The sequence below is a fragment of the Schistocerca americana genome, chromosome 1 (assembly GCF_021461395.2).
Source record: "Schistocerca americana isolate TAMUIC-IGC-003095 chromosome 1, iqSchAmer2.1, whole genome shotgun sequence".
NCBI lineage: Eukaryota > Metazoa > Arthropoda > Insecta > Orthoptera > Acrididae > Schistocerca > Schistocerca americana.
This window is the reverse complement of record NC_060119.1, coordinates 380,367,269-380,391,409: the sequence shown is the minus strand read 5'-3', so window position 1 is coordinate 380,391,409 and position 24,141 is coordinate 380,367,269. Positions and strand designations below refer to the sequence as shown.

Sequence of the window (24,141 nt, the reverse complement as noted above, 5' to 3'; positions counted from 1 at the left end):
AAAGCAGGTTCTGACAGGCATGGAAATTGCCGAACTATCAGTTTAATAAGTCATGGTTGCAAAATACCAACATGAATTCTTTACATACGAATGGAAAAACTGGTAGAATCCAACCTCAGGGATGATCACTTTGGATTCTGAAGAACTGTATGAACACGCAAGGCAATACTAACTCTGCAACTTCTTGTAGAAGGTAGGTTAAGGAAAGGCAAACAGATGTTTATAGTTTTTTGTAGACTTAGAGAAAACTTTTGACAATGTTGACTGGAATACTCTCTTTCAAATTCTTAAGATGTTAGGGATAAAATACAGTAGCAAAAGCCTATTTACAATTTGTGAGGAAACCAGAAGGCAGTTATAAGACTAGAGGGGCATGAAAGGGAAGCAGTGGTTGAGAAGGGAGTGAAACAGGGCTGTAGTCTATCCTCAATGTTATTCAATCTGTATATTGAGCAAGCAGGGGGGGGGGCAACTTTGGAGTAGGAATTAGAGTCTAGGAAGAAGAAATAAAAGCTTTGAGGTTTGCTGATGACATTGTAATTCTGTCAGAGACAGCAAATGACTTGGAAGAGCAGCTGAATGGAACAGACAGTGTATTGAAAGAAGGAAATAAGATGAACATCAACAAAAGCAAAACAACGATAATGGGATGTAGTCAGATTAAATCAGGTGTTGCTGGGGGAATTAGATTAGGAAATGAGACAGTTAAAGTAGTAAATGAGTTTTGCTATATGGGAAGCAAAATTACTGATGAGAGTCGAAGTAGAGGGGATATAAAATGTAGAGTGCCTATGGCAAGGAAAGCATTTCTGAGGAAGAGAAATTTAACATCGAGGTTAGATTTAAGTGTCAGGAAGTATTTTCTGAAAGTAATGGTATGCAGCGTCTGAAAGTAATGGTATGGAGCGTAGTCATGTATGGAAATGAAACATGGACGATAAACAGCGTAGACAAGAAGAGAATAAAAGCTTTCAAAATGTGACGCTGCAGAAGAATGCTGAAGATTAGATGGATAGATCATGTAACTAATGAGGAGATACTGAATAGAGTTAGGGAGACAAGGAATTTGTCGGACAACTTGACCAAAAGAAGGGATCAGTTGACAGAACACATTCTGAAGCATCAAGGGATCACCAGTTTGGTACTGGAGAGAGGCATGAAGAGTAAAAATTGTAAGGGAGACCAAGAGATGAATACAGTAAGCAGAGTCAGAAGGCTATAGATTCCAGTAGTTACTCGGAGATGAAGAGGCTTGCACAGGATAGTGTAGCATGGAGAGTTGCATCAAACCAGTCTTTGGGCTGAAGACCACAACAAAAACAACATAACAATTTGTTACGTCAACGACATATACACTATGTGATCAAAAGTATCCAGACACCTGGCTGAAACTGACTTAAAAGTTTGTGGCACCCTCCATCGGTAATGCTGGAATTCAATATGGTGTTGGCCCACCCTTAGCCTTGATGACAGCTTCCACTCTTGCAGGCATAAGTTCAATCAGGTGCAGGAAGGTTTTTTGGGGGATGGCAGCCCATTCTTGATGGAGTGCTGCACTGAGGGGAGGTATCGATAACGGTCGTTGAGGCGCAGCATAAATTCAGCATTCCAAACATCCCAAAGCTGTTCTGTAGGATTCTGTGCAGGCCAGTCCATTACAGGGATGTTATTGTCATGTAACCACTCCGCCACAGGCCATGCATTATGAACAGGTGCTAGATAGCGTTGACCGAGCGAGGTGGCGCAGTGGTTAGACACTGGACTCGCATTCGGGAGGACGACGGTTCAATCCCGCGTCCGGCCATCCTGATTTAGGTTTTCCGTGATTTCCCTAAAATCACTCCAGGCAAATGCCGGGATGGTTCCTCTGAAAGGGCACGGCCGACTTCGTTCCCCATCCTTCCCTAATCCGATGAGACCGATGACCACGCTGTCTGGTCTCCTTCCCCAAAACAACCAACCAACCAGATAGCGTTGAAAGATGCAACCATCCCTCTTCAACAGTGGGAAGCAAGAAGATGCTTAAAACGTCAAGGTAGGCCTGTGCTGTGATAGTGCCACACAAAACAACAAGGGGTGCAAGCTCCCTCCATGAAAAACACGACCACACTATAACACCACCACCTCCTAATTTTACTGTTGACACTACACACGCTGGCAGATGACGTTCACCGGGCGTTCTCCATACCCACACCCTGCCATCGGATCGCCACATTGTGTACTGTGATTCATCACTCCACACAACATTTTTCCATTGTTCAATTGTCCATTGTTTACGCTGCTTACACCAAGCGAGGTGTCGTTTGTCATTTACTGGCATGTTGTGTGGCTTATGAGCAGACACTGGACCATGAAATCCACGTTTTCTCACCTCCCGCCTAACTGTCATAGTACTTGCAGGCGATCCTGTTGCAGTTAGGAATTCCTGTGTGATTGTCTGGGTAGATGATCTGCCTGTTGTACATTATGACCCTCTTCAACTGTCGGCAGTCTCTGTCAGTCAACAGACGAGGTCGGCCTGTACACTTTTGTGCTGTACGTGTCCCTTCATGTTTCCACTTCACTATCACATTGGGAACAGTGGACCTAGGGATATTTAGGGGTGTGTAAATCTTGTATACGGACGTATGACACAAGTGACACACAATCACCTGACCACGTTCGAAGTCTGTATATATATACAAAAAATATTTACGTTACTGGTTCAGCTTCACACAGACAAACAAATACAGCTGGCACTTCAAGCATCATAAAGGCATTTAACATTTCAGTGACTGTACATATCATCACGTCAGTCTGTTATTGTGTTCTTTTCCTATTATTTAATTCCAGTCCCCTATCACAGCTAAATTTTCCTCTCCTTTAAATATGTGGATATTTTTTTTTTTTTTTATTTCACATATATTCTTTCAATCTGTTCATCATTTGTGCTTTTAATTGGCATATGACCTTATACCAGGATATTCAATAATTAAAGTAACAAATTAATGAAGAAAAAAAACTTTTTAATGAAACAATGGAAAATCCATGATGAAATCTGACAATATTAGAGAAGGAAAGTTGCTACTCACCATACAGCGGAGATTCTGAGTCATGATAGGCATAACAAAAAGATTCACACAGCTATAGCTTTTGGCCATTAAGGGCTTTGTCAGCAAACACGCAAAGGCAACTTGCACACATGGCTGCAGTCTCAGACAACTGAAACCACACACAAACTTTTTAATGAGACTTTTACTACTTCTCAACATAATTCCTACAAAATATTAACGCACTTGTCCCCATAATGAATAAGTTTTTTTTATACCTGAAGCAGAGAAGGTTTTGTTGTGTTGTTTGAGTCACTTTCCCACAGATTCCTTGACCGCCTCATTGTTCCTGAACTTTTTTCCCTCATGAACCTCCTTGAGGGGACCAAACAAATGAAAATCTGAGGGAGCCAAATCTATACTATAGTGAGGATGAGGTAATATTTCCAGACCCATTTTTTCAATGGTTTCTGCCATCAGCTGGGTGGTGTGAGGACAAGCATTGTTGTGTAACAATATCACACCTTTTCTTTGAGGCCCTTGAAGTTTGTATTCCATTGCTGGCTTTACTTTTTTCATCAGCATGTCTGAGTTTAAGGCATTGTTTATTGTTCCTGATCTTCCAAATAATCAAATACGATGATACTTTGCACGTCCCAAAAGATGGACAACACTTTTCTCTTATGGTGCTTGTATTCAGAATTTCTTTCAGACAGATGAGTTTATGTGCTTCCATTCGATGCTTTTGTCTTGTTGAGTCTGGTTCAAAATGGTAAGCCCAAGTTTCATTGCAAATTAAAATCTTGTTTAGAAAGGGATGTACAATTTCATATCATTCTTTCAAGTCTCTGCACAATTTAAATCTTGTTTCATTGCATTGTTCATATAACTCTTTTTGAGACCCACCTTTCACTTGTTTTGCTATACTTGAATCTATTACTGACAACATTATGAACTATTCCAACATTACCACAACTTTTTTTGTTATATATTTAACTGCAATGCATTGATCTTAACAAAAAATGGCATTAGTGCTGGTTTCTCGCAAAGGATTTACACTTCTGTGCCCACTTATAAAAATTTCCACAGTTCATTAAACTTTCAACATAATGTAAAATCATTTGAGAAAAGGTGTTAGCTGGGTTTTTCACCTTCAGAAGTCATAAAGTGAATTACTCAACTTCGTTCAACTAATATGTAAAATTCAAGCAGACACACCATCGTTAAATACAATATTGACGTTAAAAACAAATCTAATTTTGTTGTCAAGAAGAATACTCAGTTTTTGACAACATAATGTAATTTGATATATAAAAAATCAACTCACCAAGCGGCGGTAAAATGCACAAATAAAAAAAGGTTATAATTAGGCAAGCTTCCAGAGCCAGTGACTCCTTCTTCAGGCTGAAGGGTTGAAGGGGAACAAGTGGGGTGAAGGAAAAGGACTGTAGAGCACTAAGAAAAGAGGTAGATTTCAGAAAAGTCATCCAGAACCACAGGTCAGGGGCGATTTACTAGATGGGATGAGAAGGAAAGCTTTTCTTCTCATCCCATCCAGTAAGTTTCCCATGACACGTGGTTCTTAGTAATTTTTCCTAGACCTCTCCAGCCCTTTTCCTTCCCTTCTCTTCCATTCCCTCCTCTTCCCTTCCCTTCTCTTCCCTTCCCTTCCCTTCCCTTCCCTTCCCTTCCCTTCCCTTCCCTTCCTTTCCACCCTTCTGTCTGAAGAAGAAGTCACTGGCTCCGAAAGCTTGCCTAATTATAACCTTCTTTTATGTGTGTGTTCTGCCGCCACTTGGTGAGTAGATTACTTTATAATTTTTATTGTCAGCTGTTTCAGCTAATCTCAATGATGGAAACTTAAAATCATGAAAAATAAAGAAAGAAAAAGAAAGGGCTCCTGCTACAAACTTTCATTTCTACATCAGTTCCTTTGTTTAATTATTGAGTGTCCCTCATACTACCATGGTGGGTGTTGCCTGTGTGTCTATCTTGGCTATGATAATGCATTCACTATGCTGTTCATAGTAGTGTAAGTTCATTCTTATACCTACTCCTGCATTAGCACTGTTTGATTTTGTGTACTCATTTGTCATAAGCTTTCTTCCTCCTGCCACCAAACTTCACTAATTTCCACTATATCTCACTTCCCCTTTACATTACCTTTTTAAATTTTCTAATCTACCTGCCTAATTAAGAGATATGAAGTTCCAACCCATAGTATATTAGTTTTGTTTTTCCCATTGGTGACATTCACCCATGCAGTCCTTGCCCAGAGATCGATATTTTACCGAAATTGATGCAGGCATCATTTAACCATATAATAGAGCTGTGCTGTTGGGAAAAATAGTGGCTGTAGCTTCCCCTTACTTAAGCTATCTGTAATACCAGCACAACAGAGTCATTTGACTGATATTATAAGACCAGTTCAGTCTGTCTTTCTGACTGTTGCACCTGCAGCTACTGAAAAGATTGCTGTTACTCTTCAGGAACCACATGTTTGCTTGGCTGCTCCACAGATACCCTCCAGTGTGGTGGCATCTGCAATATGGCTGACTGTATTTTGAGACATGCAAGCCACCCTACCTCAGCAGGTTCCGTAATTCGTGGAAGGTGGATGATACAGTTGTAAAATAGCTGCAGCAGTGGATTAATGTGTGGTAGCATAACAACTGCCTTCATAATAGTCTCACCTCAGAATTGTTAACACAAAAGCCTCTAACAAGAATCAACATGCTACTTATACAGAGCTCATAAATTGAAAGAAAGAAAATAGGAAAAACCATTCCACAAGTGAAATATACTTACTGCAATTTCTAAGGGTGCACTTCAGTATGAGAGCCTCATATGAGGCACAGAAAATATTTCCCCTGGTCTGATTTTAGCTTAGTGATAAATGAACAAAATTGATATTTTTAATTAATGTGGATAACTACTGAAAGATGATAAAGGTAAAATAGTATGTGAATTTCTTGTCATAGCAGTTGTTGATTTTCATGACAAAATTTGCATGTTTGATATGTACCTAAGGATGCATGTGAATGTACGTCCCATCTCTGTAGTCCTCCACAAATATCAAGCAGTTTTAATAAATTTTGCTTTGTGACATAGTTTCTGGATTTAAAAGTATTTCTAGCTTGGAAAGATTTCATCAAATTTGCAAATGTGTAAATCAACACCAGCTACAAAGCAAAAATTACTGTAGAACTGTGGATGCTCGCTCAAAGGCATCCAGTTTTTAAGGTATCACTAAAGCTCTCTTGGGGAGTCAGTTATCACCTGTAAGAGCACATGTGATGACAGACACTTTTGTTTTGTGTTCCATTGGCATCCGCACATCCTGTGCATCTGATTCCCTCATAATGTCTATTTGGAATGACTTCCACATATGATCATTGCTTGCATTCCTGACAATGCTGGATGCTAAGGGATGATGACTGTTCCGTTTATAGTATTATATTATTTTTCCAGCTCTTAAATTTCCACATCTCCCTGACAAACAGTTCTGACTTAAGTGATGACACCTTCTTATTTATCTTGTTCAACACATCGCACAGTATCCTATCCTTGATCATTTCATGTATGCTTTTGTGTCTCAGCATGCAGCTTTCTCCATCTGTTGTATAGCTGTCCATTGCACACTCCGTGATGGTATGATGTGGCAGTCTCAGCTGTCTGCAGTGGCATATATAACAGAAACAACATGACTTGATACACATAAACTATTTCATTTACTGTGGAGAGGCTTTTCATTAATCATATTGGTACTGTGTTTATAAAAGTTTTCCCAGCAGATAGACAATACCATCATCTTTTACATGTGCATCCGGGACAGTATTGTTTCTTCTTCCGATATTTCGGTTGATAACATTTCCAGCTTGATAAATCATGGAAAGCATGGATTTCATGTCTGCATTCTTTGAGGAATTGTTGTTCTGAATCTTCACTGCCTAGCATTCCAACACATGCCATCCATTTCAGTAATCAGCCACATATTTTGTAAGCACTGTAAAGTTTCTGACCTGTATACTGCCATATTGTGGTACTCTACTACCTAGAATATTGTTTGTAAAATGTCCTGTTATTTAATAGAACTGGTAGATATGTAGTTTCTGTACTATTTTGGTTCTTTTTTCATGATAGTACATCTCAGTGAGCTAGTTCATAAGTGTGCACCAAGGCTCTGAACAGCCACCAAGTGTCATACCTAACTGAAGACACACTAAAAGAATATTTAGAAAAACATAAACATTATTATCAAGTTGAAATATAGATTACTGTCTTTTGTGCATACTTGACCATTGAAAAAGTAAATATCACAATCAATAGTCATAGGATGAAAACATTAGGGGTCACAAAAGGCAATAGTAAAAAATTTTACAGTGTAAGTAAAGTAATGCAGTCCCTATCTAATCTTAATACACTGAGGTGGTAAATGTCATGGGATAGTAATATGTACATATACATATGGTATCATTTACACAAGGTATAAAAGGGCAGTGCACAGGAATTAACACTTTGAACACGGAATAGTAGTTGGGGCTAGGCGCATGGGACATTCCATTTCGGAAACTGTTAGGGAATTCAGTATTCCGAGATCCATAGTGTCAAGAGTGTGTCGAGAATGCCAGAGTTTAAGCATCACCTTTCACGATGGACAACACAGTCTTCAATTAATGACCAAGAGCTGGGGTGTTTGCATAGAGTTGTCATTGCTACTACACAAACACACTGCATCAAATAACTGCAGAAATCAATGTGAGACGTACAGCAAATTTATCTGTTAGGATAGTGGTGAAATATGACATAATGGGGTATGGTAGCAGATGACCAACATGAGTGTCTTTGCTAATAGCACGGCATTGCCTGCAGCGCTTCTCCTGGTTTCAAGCATGTCGGTTGGACACTAGATGACTGGAAAACTGTGGCCTGGTCAGATGAGTCACAATTTCAGTTGGTAGGAGCTAATGGTAGGGTTCAAGAGTGGTGCAGGCCCCATGAAGCCATGAACTCAAGTTGTCAACAAGGCACTGTGCAAGGTGGTGGTGGCTGTATAACGGTGTGGGATGTTTGCATGGAATGGACGGGCTATTGTGGTCCAAGAACCAGTCATTTGGCTACTCGGAGGTCTCCGACTTCATGTACCCAAACAACAAAGGAATTTTTATGGATGACAGTGCATCATGTCACCAGTCCACAATTGTTCTCGGTTGATTTGAAGAACATTATGGACATTTCAACCAAATTATTTAACCAACCAGATCACCTACCATGAACATTGAATATTTGTGGAACATAATGGAAATGTCAGTTCATGCACAAAATCCAGAACTGGCAACACTTTTGCAATTATGGACAGCTCTAGTGGCAACAGGGCTCATTACTTCTGCACGAGACTACCGACGACTTATTGAGTCCATACCATGTTGTGTTGCTGCACTACTCCAGACAAAATAAAGTCCGAAGCAATATTAGGAGGTGTCCCATGACTTTAGTCACCTCAGTGTAAAATGAACTTGAAAACATGTAAAAGGACTAAACAATGAGAAGGGATTCATTACAAAGTTAAATTTCCGTTATTTTATAGAACTTTCTGTTTGGCCATAGTCTCAGTAATGATATAGGTGATAGCCAAAAGAATTTAATTACTGTTATTTGTGATAAAACTGTTATCTTGTAGGTTTAGACTCTGCAGTTTCATGCAAAGTGTACCTTCAGTTTATATTGTAGTTCCTACACAATTTCTGACTTAATTTGAAGAGTTTCTGGGTTTGTAACTTTTGTTCTGCAGTGAACAATCCCCACCATGCTAAATATGCTCTCTTCCGCTAGATTTTGATTCATGTATTGTTTTTCAGTGTGAAAAATCTTCTGTCTGGCTACTATAGAAAGGGCCAAGTTTGGGTGCTTTATCTTTTTAGGTATCTGATTTTGTATTCTTGTCATGTTTCTCTTTCCAACCTGGCAACTTATGCACATACTTTTTTTTTTCTTTGAGATTATTGCAGTAAGTGTACTGTTTATATTAAGGTATATACAAGGTTTAGTTATAAAGTAGTGATAACACTGCCATAACATAAAGGATGTGCATCAAATGGCATGCACACTGTCTGTAGTTGACAGCAGAAGGTCAGTTGAAGTAGTCCAGTGAGTGGTGACAGCTATGTTTGAGTCATTTGCTGTATGTACTGTCTGAAAGCGTGGGATGCCAATTCAAGCACCCTAACAGATGGTCACTGCAGCCTAGTACTCCCAATTTCTGGCTAATTCACCTTCCTCTTGCACTGAGAAGAAAATGATAGTGTCTTCTTGCACTGAATCACTTCGTGACAATACATGATGCCACACGGGAAACCCCGTGCAGGAGTTTCCTGTGTATGGTGAAGGTGAGACATACTGAAACGTCCACAGAATTACTCCGGTATGAGTCCAAGCGATTATGATCTGTTGGCCAAAATGAAGTAATCTCTTTGTGTCGTGCACTACAACACAGAGAAGACATCATCTGTGTCATAGGGCAGTCGTTGTGAGATATTGACAGAGATGATTGCACTGACACTACATGACATCTTCCATCTGTGAAGGGAAAGGTGATTGAGATGTGGAGTGATTATATTGAGGGTATGTAATTTGGAGAATGCCTGTCAATAAAATCTGGTATAAATTACAACAGTGTTGTCACTACTTTTTATCCAACCCATGTACACTGTCCAGCCATATTAATATGCCTGAAAAAGCACCTTTTGCAGTGTGGACCACTGTGTGATATGCAGGAATAGAGTCAGTAACATTCTGGAACATGTGGAGCCATGCCAACTCCAGTGCCACACCCAGCTGCAGTATGTGATCCCAAGGTTCTCTATTGGGAAATCTAGAGGGTTTGGCGGCCGGAGGCATATGGTAAACTCATCCTGGTGCTCGTCAAACCCCACATGTGCACTGTGAGCTGTGTGACATGCATTGTCTTGCTGGCAGATGCCATCATTCTGAGGAAAAACAAACTGCATGTAGGGGTGGACATGGTCCCCAAGGATAGATGCAGTGTGCTTTCCAGAATTATGAGATGACCCAGTGAATGCCACGATAACATTCGTAGATCATAATGCTCCCTCCTCTGGTCTGAATTGTACTGACGATTGTGGCAAGGTGTTTCCTTTTAGACATTTCATGCAGATGGAGAATAAAATGTGATTCATCTGAAAAGGCCATCCAGTTGTGGTACACTTCTGTTAGTCCCTTGGCTCATCTGGGCCATTGGGCAGTTAGTCGCTCAACATTTGCGTGTCTATTAACTCATACCCATATCCACAGCTAACGTTCCTCCCTGTCATCTATGGCCTCCGGTGCCCCACAGTTGCCAGAGTGCCGGTTTTGGATAGTGCCATTTTGTCATGCACGGTAGATTTTAACCCAAGTGACACACGAACAGTTTACAAATGTAGCCATTTTGGAAATGCTTCCACCTTTGGCTCAAAAGCCAGTGCTCATGCTCGTGGAACATCAGATAAACCACTCCATTTCCCCATTATGACAATCACAGGTTCGAATCCTGCCTCAGGCATGGATGTGTGTGATGTCCTTAGGTTAGGTAGGTTTAAGTAGTTCTAAGTTCTAGGGGACTGATGACCTCAGATGTTAAGTTTCATAGTGCTCAGAGCCATTTGAACAATTTAAACCCATTATGACAATGACTGTACTGTTTCTCACGTTCCCCTAACATGCTTTATATGCTCTCCTCTGCTAGTGCTGCCACCTGCCATTCTGTGATATAGCATTTGGGGAGAGAGATAATGTGAATTGTGCAGAGCTGTAGTCATTATCGTTTAGTTGCATCAAAAATTGTCTGTCCAGAAACGTGCACAGGTATAGATACATGTGTGTTTAGAATGTTATGGCAGTTCTGGAACACTGGATAAATGTTAATTCCTTTTAGTTTTGGTGTGTGGCTTGGTATTTACCTTTCCTCTACAATGAGGTACAACATCACCAGCAGCTATTCTCTCTTCCGTGTTGTCGTCGTCTCCGAAAAGGTCCATTTAAAAGGGCTGGGAGGTGGAGAATAGGACATAGCTAGGTATGAGAATGAAAACTTGCGATTTCCACATATTATAACTTTTAATTAAAACAATACCAGGAGAGAACCATTACAATGTCTTTATTGCACAAGCCCAAATGACCGACAGATCGGTGAGGTACATTAAAAAAAAATTGATAGTTTTGTTGTTCTCCCTATAATATTTTTGCTGCATGGGGAAGGTACGAATATTTATTCATATGTGAAGGTCTTTAAAGAACCTACACAGTGAGTAGTTATTGCATGTTGATAGCCAAAAGAATATAATTACTGTTATTTGTGATAAAACTGTTACCTTGTAGGTTTAGACTCTGCACATAGATTGTTGTTGTTGTTGTTGTGATCTTCAGTCCTGAGACTGGTTTGATGCAGCTCTCCATGCTACTCTATCCTGTGCAAGCTTCTTCATCTCCCAGTACTTACTGCAACCTACATCCTTCTGAATTTGTTTAGTGTATTCAGCTCTTGGTTGCCCTCTACGATTTTTACCCTCCACGCTGCCCTCCAATGCTAAATTTGTGATCCCTTGATGCCTCAGAACATGTCCTATCAACCGGTCCCTTCTTCTTGTCAAGTTGTGCCACAAACTCCTCTTCTCCCCAATTTTATTCAATACCTCCTCCACATAGATAGTGGACAATGTAGTACTGTGTTTTCAATTTCTTGACCACAAAGTTTCTTGTTGCATTGATTTCCACATAGTAATATAGTCTTCGTTGTGAATTTGACGTATCTCTTCCTTGTGTGTCCACTTTTTACTTGTGTACTGACAGAGTATAATCTTCTTCTGGCAACACCAAATATTAGAGAAATGTGAAATTGGCTTCAGTTGTATGAATTTATTTATTGCAGAATTGTGCAGATGATGATATCAATTCTTTTGCCAGATGAAAAAGCAAATGTTATCAATAAAAGCCGGTTTTTTGAGGAATACACTGGAGAGAGTGTTGCAATGCCAAAAAAGAATCCAAAACCAGAGGATTATGAGCTTACTTTTGCAGGAAATACTGATGACAATTTCAGGATAGGTTTATCAGTTACAAAGAAGAGTTTAAAGGTATGTATTTTTTTTTCTTTTTTAAGAAATGCTTGTTTTGTGTGTATCTTTATTATGCTCCCATAATGTAATTTTTTATCTTTACAGTTATATGCTGATTTTTATTCAGCAGATATAATAATTGCATCACCATTGGGACTACGTGTTGTTATTGGTGCTGAAGGTGAGAAAGAGCGGGACTTTGATTTTCTGTCATCCATAGAAGTCTTAATACTGGATCAGACTGAAATATTTTTGATGCAGGTAACACACTTGTAATAAAACTTTGTGAAAGGCAAATAGAAGGTTTTAAATGAAGGCAGTGCAAAATATGTGATTCAATGTATTTTAACCAATGGTGAAACAGATATATCCATCTTCTTGCAGATTCATGTATTTCTCAGAATGTAAACTTATACATAGAAAGCTTTGATGTTTCATAAATGTCCATTCCTGCAATTTATTTAGTAAAGAAGGAAGCAGTAGGCTGTTCTCCAGGCAAAAAAAAAATCTGTTGGATTTAATGAAATTCCTCTGATAAAAAATATACAAGTTCTACTCACAAACATCATTATGTGGTTGTAGCTATTTGCATTTAAATGCCCCATGTGTACTGCAATAAAAATACTTTTTCCTGCTATAAATTTTGAAAACTGCCATTGCAGGTTTATTGTTGGAACATATTAGAGAGACAACCATTAGAAAAAGAAAAGACTCATGGAGCTAATAATCAAAGATGACTGAACAACAGTGTGTGAATTGATGGAAATAAAACTTTTAAACTTTCTCATTTTAAGTAATTAACATTTCTGTACATAATTTGGCACCATATCTAAACACTTTCTCTCTCTCTCTCTCTCTCTCTCTCTCTCTCTCTCTCTCTATCTCTCTCTCTCTCTCTCTCTATCATTATTAGTTGTGCCATTTGTTAAGGTTAAGGAAAAGCAGAAGGCATGTACTTAGTGCCAGTCATAACTGTATGTCTGTTTGCTAACTATTACCCCTCATATGTGTATGATGGGTGACATGTCACATGATGCATAATCATGTCCACCCTGGCAAATGCACACACACACACACACACACACACACACACACACACTCACCCTCACCCTCACCCTCACCCTCACCCCCCCCCCCCCATCCCCCCCCAGCCGTGGGCTCACAACACTTGTGTGGTGATCATGGAACCCTGAATCATTATGGTACTTTTTCCTTTCCTATGTTGCATTCTTTCTCTTTGACTATATATTTTCTCAGACTTAGTCTGTAGAATGCTCACATCAAAATTCGTTTTTAGCATATCAGTTGTGTCTTTTCCCACTTTGTTTGTCTATTTCATGTGTCTTATTTCAATCCATTCATGTTTCATCCCCATATCCAGGTTTGACCTCCACGTTTTCAAATCCCAAATCATTTTACAGAAGTGCAAGTTTTATGGTGAAGGTTACCTAATACTCGGCATGATAGCAAGTTCATTTGATAGATCTTTAGATACCCTTTTGCTGCTGTTAACTGCACATACACGCAGAGTAGTAGTGTCTGTCTGTTTAGATGCACTTGGACTCCGGGTAGTGTCCATCAAGCCATATTGCGTTTACTCTGGCTATATATAAGAAGAGCCCTCATTCAGAGCAGGTGGCATGATGGAAACACATAACACATGGCACAGTGAAAGACCAAAGTTATCTAATGGTGACCATGACACTCTGACAGTATCTTCAGACAGACCTGGTGCTTCAGTGCAAATCATTGCAACCCTAGGACTTTTCCCTCAGTAGCCACATCGTGGGAGGATTACAAATTCAAGCAAACTGCATAATCAGTTGGCACTGAAGTATTCATCTTAGCTTTTGAGGGGGATTCACTTCCCAAGAAAATCGGTCATGGGCTACTATTCTTATGTGTAGCCATATTCACCCCCCACCCACCTTGATGTAGTGCCTCAAATGCCAGTGTTTTGCACGTATGTCTTCCCGTTGTATGAACAACGCAGTGTTTGGAGACTGTGGTCAATCTCTTCATAAAAACTCATCATGTGAGCGACCACCTTTCTGTGTCAGTTACGGAGGTGATCACCCTCCCCAGTACCTGAAGTGTGTTGTCCTAACTAAGAGAAATATAAAATCCCAGAACTTTAGTATTTCCTCTTTCCGTATCCTTAATGTCGACATCTGGTAGTCACGCAAATAAATTAGCTGTTGGGAGTTTTGTGCCCTTCCCTCTTGTGGTTCTTGCTGTTCCATCTTAGGGAAGAGTATCAAGGTGCTACTGTCATTTGCACTGATGACAATAAAACCATAGATAGGTCAGGATATGTATGCCTTTACACCTCCTGCCAGCTATCTTGGTCATCCCCATTTTACTCTGTTTTTAATACTTTTGATGTGTTTAACCCATTATTTGCAGCAAACTACTTCATTTTTTTAATAGTGCTTCTCCATATAGCTGTCTAGTGAAAGCAACATCTTGACATTTGCTTAGCCTGGAAATTAGCTAATGATGAAAGAACACTGGAAAATCTTTCTATGTATCCTCTGAGAGAGTGGGTTCTATTCCCATCTTTAACACTTTACTAACAGATTTGGGATGGGATGGTTGTAGGAGAGATACCACGTGCCAGATCATGCATTCTGAGGGACACTCGACTGCAGTCACCCACATATCGACCTGACTATTTCTCTTAGCTAATTTTACTATTATCAGTCCTACTGATATTTATTCTATCTAAAGCCATTTCACTTCTTCTAGTGCAGATCTCCTCTCCGCCCAAGTGGAAAGAATTTTTTATTCCATTGCTATCTTCCCTGGATATGGACTGACCCATATACTTTTACCTCTCATTCATTGTTATCAGTATTGCTTTTAGTATCCCAATATTTACCACTCCTTCATATTATCACAGTTCATTCAAATTTCTGGATGATGCATCTAACTCCAGATGGAATGTTCCATACATGAGGGGCTTATGACCTTGTGTCGCTTAATCACCCCCAATCCAACCAATCAAGCAGCAAACCAACCATCCCTCAAGTAAATTCTGTTTTTCATTCTTAACCTACCTTCTTTTTACTTTCTCAGCAGCTCATCTTTCTGGTTTTTACACATATTTTTGAGTATGCAAACACAGAATTGTGGTCATTTGATTATTTTTGGAAGAATTACTCTGTTGATTCACACTTTGAGAAGGGATGGCCAAAAATTCATTTTAATTGAGTTGGTATTGCTCCCCTGTAACTAAGCATATTCATAATGGCATAGTCAGCCTCATGATCACCCACATTCCTGAATATGAGAAACAGTTTTTCAAATAATTATAAAAGCTTTCCATTTATAATTGCAAGCAATTATTCCGTTAATAATTGATCAACATAAAATGATATATAATTTGGTTGGAGTGAAGCATGAATAGTTTTAATATTTCTCTCATTTTATTTTTCTTTTGACTGTATTTATCATGTTGGCAATAGTTTTTCATAGCCTGCAGCTCCAGTCCTCTGCCAGTCAAATATCTGAGTTAATTCTGCAGCTGACCAAACCAGGATAATGAACTGCAGTGCAGCATACCACACCATTATGTTATCAACTTGTGTCATAGAGCTATGAGGCAGGTCAAACCCAATTCTCAAAGACAGCAATTAAAACAAAAAGTAATTTCTGTGTGTGCCTTATTCATTATTGCATGTTTGTGATCGCATTACTCATCCCAATCCATTATTTAGTTTAGGAGGTTTTTGGCAGTTCACACTTACATTTATTTCCCTATATTCTGCAACCGTGAAATCCTCTTCTGGCTCCTATCCCTAAGATGCTATCATAGCAACTGCCAATTATTGTTTAATAGTTGCAAAATTTCTTTTCTTTCTCATGCTGGCTGTGGGATTTTGAGGAGAATCCAGTAAATCCATGTCTCTAATGCTGCTCATCTTCGCATGGTCAAAACTTTCAATGTCCAACCTTCCATACTATGTAATAATATCAATTACCTCATAGCATTTTATAAACTGAATTTTTATATCTAGTGTGAACTCTGCATTACTACAAACATTCTTCAATTTCATACAAGCATCATGTAATTAATAAACAAATTTGATCATTTCTGAGTTCCACATTCATTGAGTTCCTTCATTTATCACAGCTCCAACACTTAAAAATACACTACCTAAAAAAAATAAAAAAATTGAAACACCTAGGTTGGGAAGAGGAAATGAAATGGGACTTCACAGGTTGAGGGGGTATGCGATGTTATTTCAGTCATTACAATATCCAATCAAATTCACAAAGGATTTGGTAGTATGAGCCCACTTACCGGTATGATGTTGCACCCCTCTTTCAGATGCATGCAGTGATTCATTTGGGAAGGGTGTTAAGCGCTGTTGTATCCTTTCCTGAGACAAGTTGGCCCACAACTGCTGTAACGATCCTTGATGCCCAAGAAATCGGCACTGGGACAGAATTGACATCTAAGCTGGACCCACACATGTTCTATCAGGAACAGTTCTGAGTACCACAATACTGTTGCAGGTAACACATGAGGATGCTTGATGTCCCTGACGTACAGTTATACTGTCAGAATTTCCTAAATCACTACAGACCATGACCTGAAGTCATACCTAATTGCTGTCCACACCATGATGCCAGTAGTAACATTGCTGTGACTCTCCAAAACATTGGAGAAATGAGACATTTTCCCTCTCACCAAAGGTGGTCATCCAGTGTAGAATCACGATTCATTGCTGAATGCAGTATGACATCATTAATAGGGAGTCCATTGTTCAAAGTTATGACACAACTCCAAACACAGCCATTTGTATCTGTATTGCTTCAATGGAAGTCTACACATTCAACGGCAGTTCACTAGTCTGACTGCTGCTTGTCTCAGACTAATTGTGCGGGATGACACAGAATGTTGCAGGGAGTCCCTTACATCTTCTCAGGCAGCAGTTGCAGCTGTAAAAGGGTTATGGCGTTTTTAATGTGGATGTCAACTGGAACCTTGATGAGAAGTTTGTTTGTACTTACCTTTCCATGGAGTTGAACATTGGGCGACTACCACATCCGAATGCCCCACAGTTCTGGATATTGCACGATTCGACCAGCCAGCCAAATGTAGACTTACGATGAAGCCTCTTCTAATCAAACACATGCCAATCCCATACGTGAAATAACGTTAACTAGAGACAAAAATGAACCACAGAAGAATAAAGTTCTTGTTTGGCCATATCTAGGTATTATTTCTCACAAAATTACTCGATCTCTCAAGAGTACAAAATTATACATCAGTTACAGAACCACTAACAACCTACAGTGATTATTGAGACACATACCACGTAAATCAGAACTGTTTTTGTAATCAGGAATCTACAAAGTTAACTGTGAAGAATGCCCAAAATTTTATATTGGACAAGCAGGAAGAAAAATTAGTACACAATTTAAAGGATATGTGACAATAACCCATCCACATTTGCTGTGCACTTAAAAGACACCAACCACAAAATACCTAATGTAGATGGGTCACTTCAAACATTACATAAGTTACAGAATGGAAAAATCGTGGATGTAATGGAAGAAATTGATATTTAAATCCATCTAAAAGATCAATCAGACAGAGTTTTAAACGAGCAAAAAGACCTGAGAAATGGGAAATTCCTAGACAAGTTCCTACCAGTTCTATGGCAAAGCATTATGAAATCATAGAATGTAAAATTATCACTACACTCATTAATAAATATGACTGTAATGTGAAGCATCACACAACCATATAGCAGTTTTTACTCGACTCTTGTAGTTCTCAGTACTGAGAGTACTGTGATAGATTTCATATATAAAATCTTTGTGCCAACTATTGAAAAATGAAGTGCTCCCACAATAACAGAACAAATATTTACATGTTATTTTAAAGAAATTAAATACAGTCATATTTACACCAATGATGGATGACAATTAAACATAACTGAGAACAAAAGCATATGCATGTCCAGTGACCTTGCTGGCCAAGATAGAGTTTGGCAAGCATGAAGACAAGCAGTAGAATTCTCGCCATGTGCAAGCAAACATTATCTTGGATAAATGTAAAACCAAAGCCCAGGATGGCTTGCCATGAAGGGCAACAAAATCAGGATCATCGATGTACCACTGTGCTGTAGGAGTGCCACCAACCAGAGTGGTCCTGCTGTGTAAAGAAATGGCACCCTAGGCCATCACTCCTGGTTGTTGGGCAGCGGGGTGCGAGTCAAGTTGGTTCCCCACCACTGTCCGGGGCATCTTTAGACACATCTTCACTGGTCATTGGGGCACATTTTGAAGCTGGACATATCACTGAAGACAATTCTATTCCAGGCAGAAGACATGTCTCGAGACACCCCAGACAGTGGGAGGATACCAATCTGTCTGTCACCCGACAACCAGGAGTGTTGGTCTGGAGTGCTATTGCTTTACATAGCAGGTCCCCTTTGGTTGTTATCCTTGGCACCCTTACAGCACGGTACACTCTGTTTTGTTCCCTATGCAGCAAGCCATCCTGGGCTTACATTTCAGCAAAATAATGTCCATCCGCACATGGTGAAAGTTTTTCTGCTTTCTTTGTTTCCTAAACCCCCAGCAAAGTCACTGGATCTCTCCCCAATGGAGAACGTTTGGAGCATTATGGGCAGGGCCGTACAGTTATCTTGGGATTTTGACAATCTAAAATGCCAATCGGACAGAATTTGGCGCAATAACACTCAGGAGGATGTGCAAAAACTCTTATCAATTCCAATCTGAATGTCTGCTTGCTTTATGGTCAGAGGTGGACCATTGCATTATTGACTTCCTCAATTTTGATGCTCTTTCTCTTAAATCAATCATATAATTTCTCCAAAATTGTAATCATTTGTATATTTGTACATGTGTCATATCTACCGATTTCTGTCCCCTTTGGATAATTCCTTTGTGGAATGTGTTTTTTTAAGATTGCATTTTACCATCTGCTGTACACTTTTCATGCAACAAAACCACATTTGTCTCTAACCAGTTGATTTCAGGGCTGATGATTGCATTGTAGAGGTCCTATACATACCACCACCACCACCACCACCACCACCACCTTCTTGTACCCTCGTCCACATACTTCACTGGAGATTGTTCGGTCACAGTCACCACTTGCAAATATCAGTTCAGGGAGAGCAGATACCAAACATTTAAATACTGAGTCATTCAGTATAATTTATTATACTGAAACTGGTTCCTTCCACAAAAGAATACACCACATACTTCTTTTCGTGCTGCAGTAAGAGTAGCGATTCCCATTTCAAATTCTGACCCCAAATAGGTGTGACCACTAATCGTGACAGCAATGAGCCGACAACTTGTGCTCCGCATCTCAGAAACCAGAGATCTCTGTAAGGCAAAAATACATTACAATGTTGATGTATTGGTATTCACTTTTCCCTACTGATGCTCCTAACAACTTCACATTAGTGTGCTTCACAGACAGCTCTTATCATAAAACTCCTTTTGTAAATACTATCCTTGTACCATTCCCTACTATAAATCAGTCTCTATTTGCATTCCATGGCTAGTCTTGACACTACAAAAAAATACACGCTCAATAGCAACATCAACAACTAGTAACTCCAACCCATCTTGCAATCTCACACCTGTTGTTTTCGCTCCTGTTGCTTCCAGGTCTCTTATTTTACTGTCAGACCAAAAAAGGAAAAAAGTCTCTTACCTTTGTCTCAGTACTGATAGTAAGTTGTCTTTTGTTTGGGATGGCTAAGTCTTACTAAAACTCACTTTTGTAATGCTACTCATGGTCCTGCCTCGTTAAATAGGCAGCACAATTCCTGTTCTTCTCCATCTTGGCACAAGTTGGGTAATGCTTGCACTTGTTGGTATTTGTTCTCCAGTGCCTGTGGAAACTTCTTAGCTTCACACTCTGTCTTAACACATTCAAATTCCAGTTATCTCACCTGATATCAGTGTTGATTTGAATAAACCTTCCTCAATCAGTGGCACTCTTCCTCTGTTAAGATTCTCACTGCTGTTGTGTCTTAGTGAGAAATTGTTGTTGCTCTTGACATATTAGTTTTGTGTACACTGGTCACTCACCTGTGTGACTCTTCTCTTTCTTCCATGTGATATCATTATAAACTCCTCAAACACTGCTGGCAGTTTACTTTTCAGGATACACAAAATGTTGGTCTCTTGTACTGGGAAATAATACACTGGTGTCCAAAATTAAAGCAACAAATGGAAATTTTGCAAAGCTGCATTTATTTTGCCTCAACAGTATAACAGATTATAGTAAAGTAGAAATGATGTAAATAATACTGAATGTAAACAACTCCAATATGCATAATGATAGACAAAAATGTTCTTAATTTTTTCCAACTTTATGTATTTGCAAACACACTCCGACAACTGGTTAATGTGATCAGTATGGGCTGTGTCCACCTGTGGCATGATGGGCCATGCTGTGAATGATGTCATCAATGTTGTGTTGAGGCAATAATGCCTATTCTTCCTGCAGAGCTACTCGTAAGTCTAGAAGAGTGAATGGTAAATGCTGACTTGAGGGCATCCCAGACAGCTCCATGGGATTCAGATCAGAAGAGTGAGCAGGCCACGCCACGTGTACAATATCGTACACTTCCAAGAAAACATTAGCCACCCATGCTCTATGAGTCCAAGTATCGTCATCCATTAGTACAAAATCTGGGCCCACAGCATCCCTCAACAACTGCACTTGAGGTCCCAAGATGTGAAAGCAGTTAAAACTTCCCGATTCACCTGTACAGTTTCATGAAGATGTGTTCAAATGGTCATCATAATCCCTACTCACACCGTTAAGCATCCTCCTCGATGTCGGTTTCTTTCAACAATGTTTGGGTTCCAAAATTATGTTCCACGTGCCCTCCAGATGGGAATCTGCCGATAATCCCTCTCCAGACCAAAATGGGACTCATCTGTATGACCGTCCAGGTGGCATGTTGATAATTTCACTCTATATGTTCCCTTTTGTGTAAGACATCTCAGAGCTATGCATATGGCAAGTTTTCAACAATAAAGCCACTCTGCTGAAGCATTTTGCACACCATATGCCTCGTTACGGCATATCCAGTGGATGCTGCTGCAATGTTGGATGCCAGTTGCCGTGCAGTGTAAGGCGGTACCATTGTGCCTTTACAGCCAAATAATTGTCCACTGTTTCTGATGTCACACGTGGTCGGCCCTGTCCTAGTCTTTGGGATATAGTTTTGGTCTCTACAAACAGTCACCACATTCAAGAAACAGTAGAACAATTCACATTAAACCATCAGACCTCATGAGTTTGCAACTGTCCTGCTTCTATTTTTACTGTGGCCCACCATCGCAGAGAGTCTTGTAGGCATCTTCCCTGTGCCATACTGCACCATCTATAAATGTGTACACAGTGATTGTGGATGTGAGTCAATGTGGCAGACACTACCCTGTTTAATAGGGGCCATGACATCATCGTTGGCGTGATTGTCCGTTGACCGGAATGCCATCTTCTGTGCAGAATGGGATTATATGAACATCTGTTGACAGTTTGCATGATTATTTCAGAATTAGACACTGGACAGGGAAATAGCAGTTTGTTACTTTAATTTTGGACACTAGTGTATTTTATTGTGTTATTTATTTCTCACAGTTGTAATACTGTCCATCTTAAAGATTGGAGGAGTGGTTGGGAAGATAACCATTAATATTATATATCATGTACACACGCCTTCTCACATTTGTATGTTGCATGCTAAATAACAGTAAGCTATCATCCAGGAGATTGAATGTGTCTGGATTCAGTACTTCATTCCTCAGCATGTTCTGCAATCAAGTGACCAGTACTAAGCCAAAACTGCTTCCTTAGCATTTTTGTATGACACACAGGGTTGTGACACTTGTTTTTCCCATAGCACTGCATCTGCTTGCGTGTACCCAGCCACAAACGTAACTTTTTTTATCTTTGTTTCAGTAAACTGTGTATACTCACTGAAACAGTCTAACAAACACCATAGTGGCGAATTAAATCAGTAAACTGTATGTTGCGACATAGTATTGTTGTCACATAATAGTCATAGTGTTTGCAAACATGATTTATGGTACTCATTTTGTATGCCACAATGGTTCAAGTACAGTGAATTCTATCTACAAAGATTAGAGATTTTAGCATTTAGTTAAATGCTAATTCTTGCTCATTGTTATATTCTAAATTTGCAACTTGTACTGCTATTTAGTTTGCTGTGATTAAAGTTTGCATTCCTTTATCTCTCAGTGAACATTTCAACCATTCTTAGTGTGCAAAATTAACTGTGAGAGTAAATCTTTACAAAATGAAAACTATCCCAGTTTGTACAGTTAAATGTAATAAAATGATCCAGTAACACCATATTAATGTCTAGTCTTTATTGCAAAAGTGTTTAAATACTACTAATTTTCAGGGCACAATTTCGGCTTGTTACTTTCTTGAAACTCCCTTATCCCTGTTTTTTGTAACTACCCCATTTTATATTCCTGTCTTCCATTTCCCTCCCCTCTTCCACCCCCTTCCACCATACTCCTCCTACAGCTCTCTCCACTACCCCTCCTATACCTCCCTCTTCTTCCTCCACCAGCCCTCTCTCACCCAAGCCCTCTCTCTCATCCCCTTTTTTCATTCCCCATTGCTCCTCACTCCTTTTGCTTCTTCCCTTTTTGCTGCTCCCTTTTTTAACCCTCCTCTTTTCTCTTCCCTTGTTCCTCTCTCCTCTTTTCTCCCTTGGCTTTCCTCCTCCCTTTACCATTACCCCTTCCCCCATCCCCTTCTCTCCCAGTACTGAGGAACATGTAAATTTCTTTGGTGTATAAGACATTGATTTAATCTATTTGTTCTTTGTAATATAAACATGAACTAGGTACATTACTGAGCTTTTCACATTTGCATTACTTATTTCAGAATTGGGACCACCTGTTGCATGTAATGGAGCATTTACATCTGCAACCACGAACAACACATGGAACTGATTTCTCACGGGTACATATGTGGGCTATTAATGGGTGGACCAAATTCTATCGACAGTCAATAATTTTTTCATCAGTCAATTTACCAGAGATAACTTCTCTTCTTAATCATCACTGTCGAAACTATGGTGGTCGTGTATTTGTTGAAAATCCGGCTACTACAGGTGCAGTGTCTGGTGTGGTTGTGCAAGTTCCTCAGGCAAGTATTAAATCCTAGGTTACTAAGTGTTTACATAATCTAATTCACTAAGTGTTCACATAAATGCTTATACAGTGGTTTTACTGGGTGTCATAAATCAGGAATGCACAGGCCACATGTGGTCCACCATTGATAGTAGCCCGCCACTCACCATTCGTTCGTGTAATTTTTTTCATTTTATTTGCTCATCTTTCATTCTCTCCCAAAATGGAGAGAGTGGGTGGTTGTAGAGCTTAGTTCCATTGACCCCAGTCTAGCTGGCAGTGGTGCAGGGGGAACCCAATTTGGAATAATAATTTGTCTCACAGCACAATATTTTTGAACTTGCAGCCCGTACATAGTCACAGTAAGGGGTTTGCAGACAGCAGTCTTAACAAGTGTACACCCCTGGCTTAAATGAAAAAGGAAAAGGTTGCAAAAGATTGTTGAGGTACATTTTTATGAGCTCCATAAAATACAGGACAAAAGACCAAAATACAACCAAGGAACTATAATGGATCAAATTTTGATATCAGATATAAGAAAACTGACTAGGAGGAGGAAAAAAGCTTGTCTATCTTTCTCATTCTTCTGCTGTATTCACTGTTTACAGAAACTATTCCTATTGACATAGAGTGGTGAGTAACTTGTTATTCTCTAGTTACTTCCTTTGTCTTCGTTTTTGATTCATGTTCTTGCAAGAGAGGGTGGCTTTAGTCTTTGAAATTGAGTTTTGTTATAAGGCCATCAAAGATGTTATGATGATTGAACAGTCTGGAGTTAGACACATAAGGATTTGTCAAAGTGTGCCATAAAGTAAATA

The 24,141-nt window shown here is 39.5% G+C and overlaps 1 protein-coding gene across 1 annotated transcript in view; it reads left to right on the top strand.

The window, feature by feature from the left end:
* Positions 1–24,141, top strand: part of LOC124601144 (U3 small nucleolar RNA-associated protein 25 homolog) — an 81,361-nt gene that overhangs the window by 36,800 nt on the left and 20,420 nt on the right. The window contains exons 3-5 of the mRNA XM_047136220.1: positions 11,956–12,160; positions 12,248–12,403; positions 23,076–23,339. Of these exons, the coding sequence (XP_046992176.1) occupies positions 11,956–12,160; positions 12,248–12,403; positions 23,076–23,339 (625 nt within the window). The remainder of the gene's footprint in view (positions 1–11,955; positions 12,161–12,247; positions 12,404–23,075; positions 23,340–24,141) is intronic.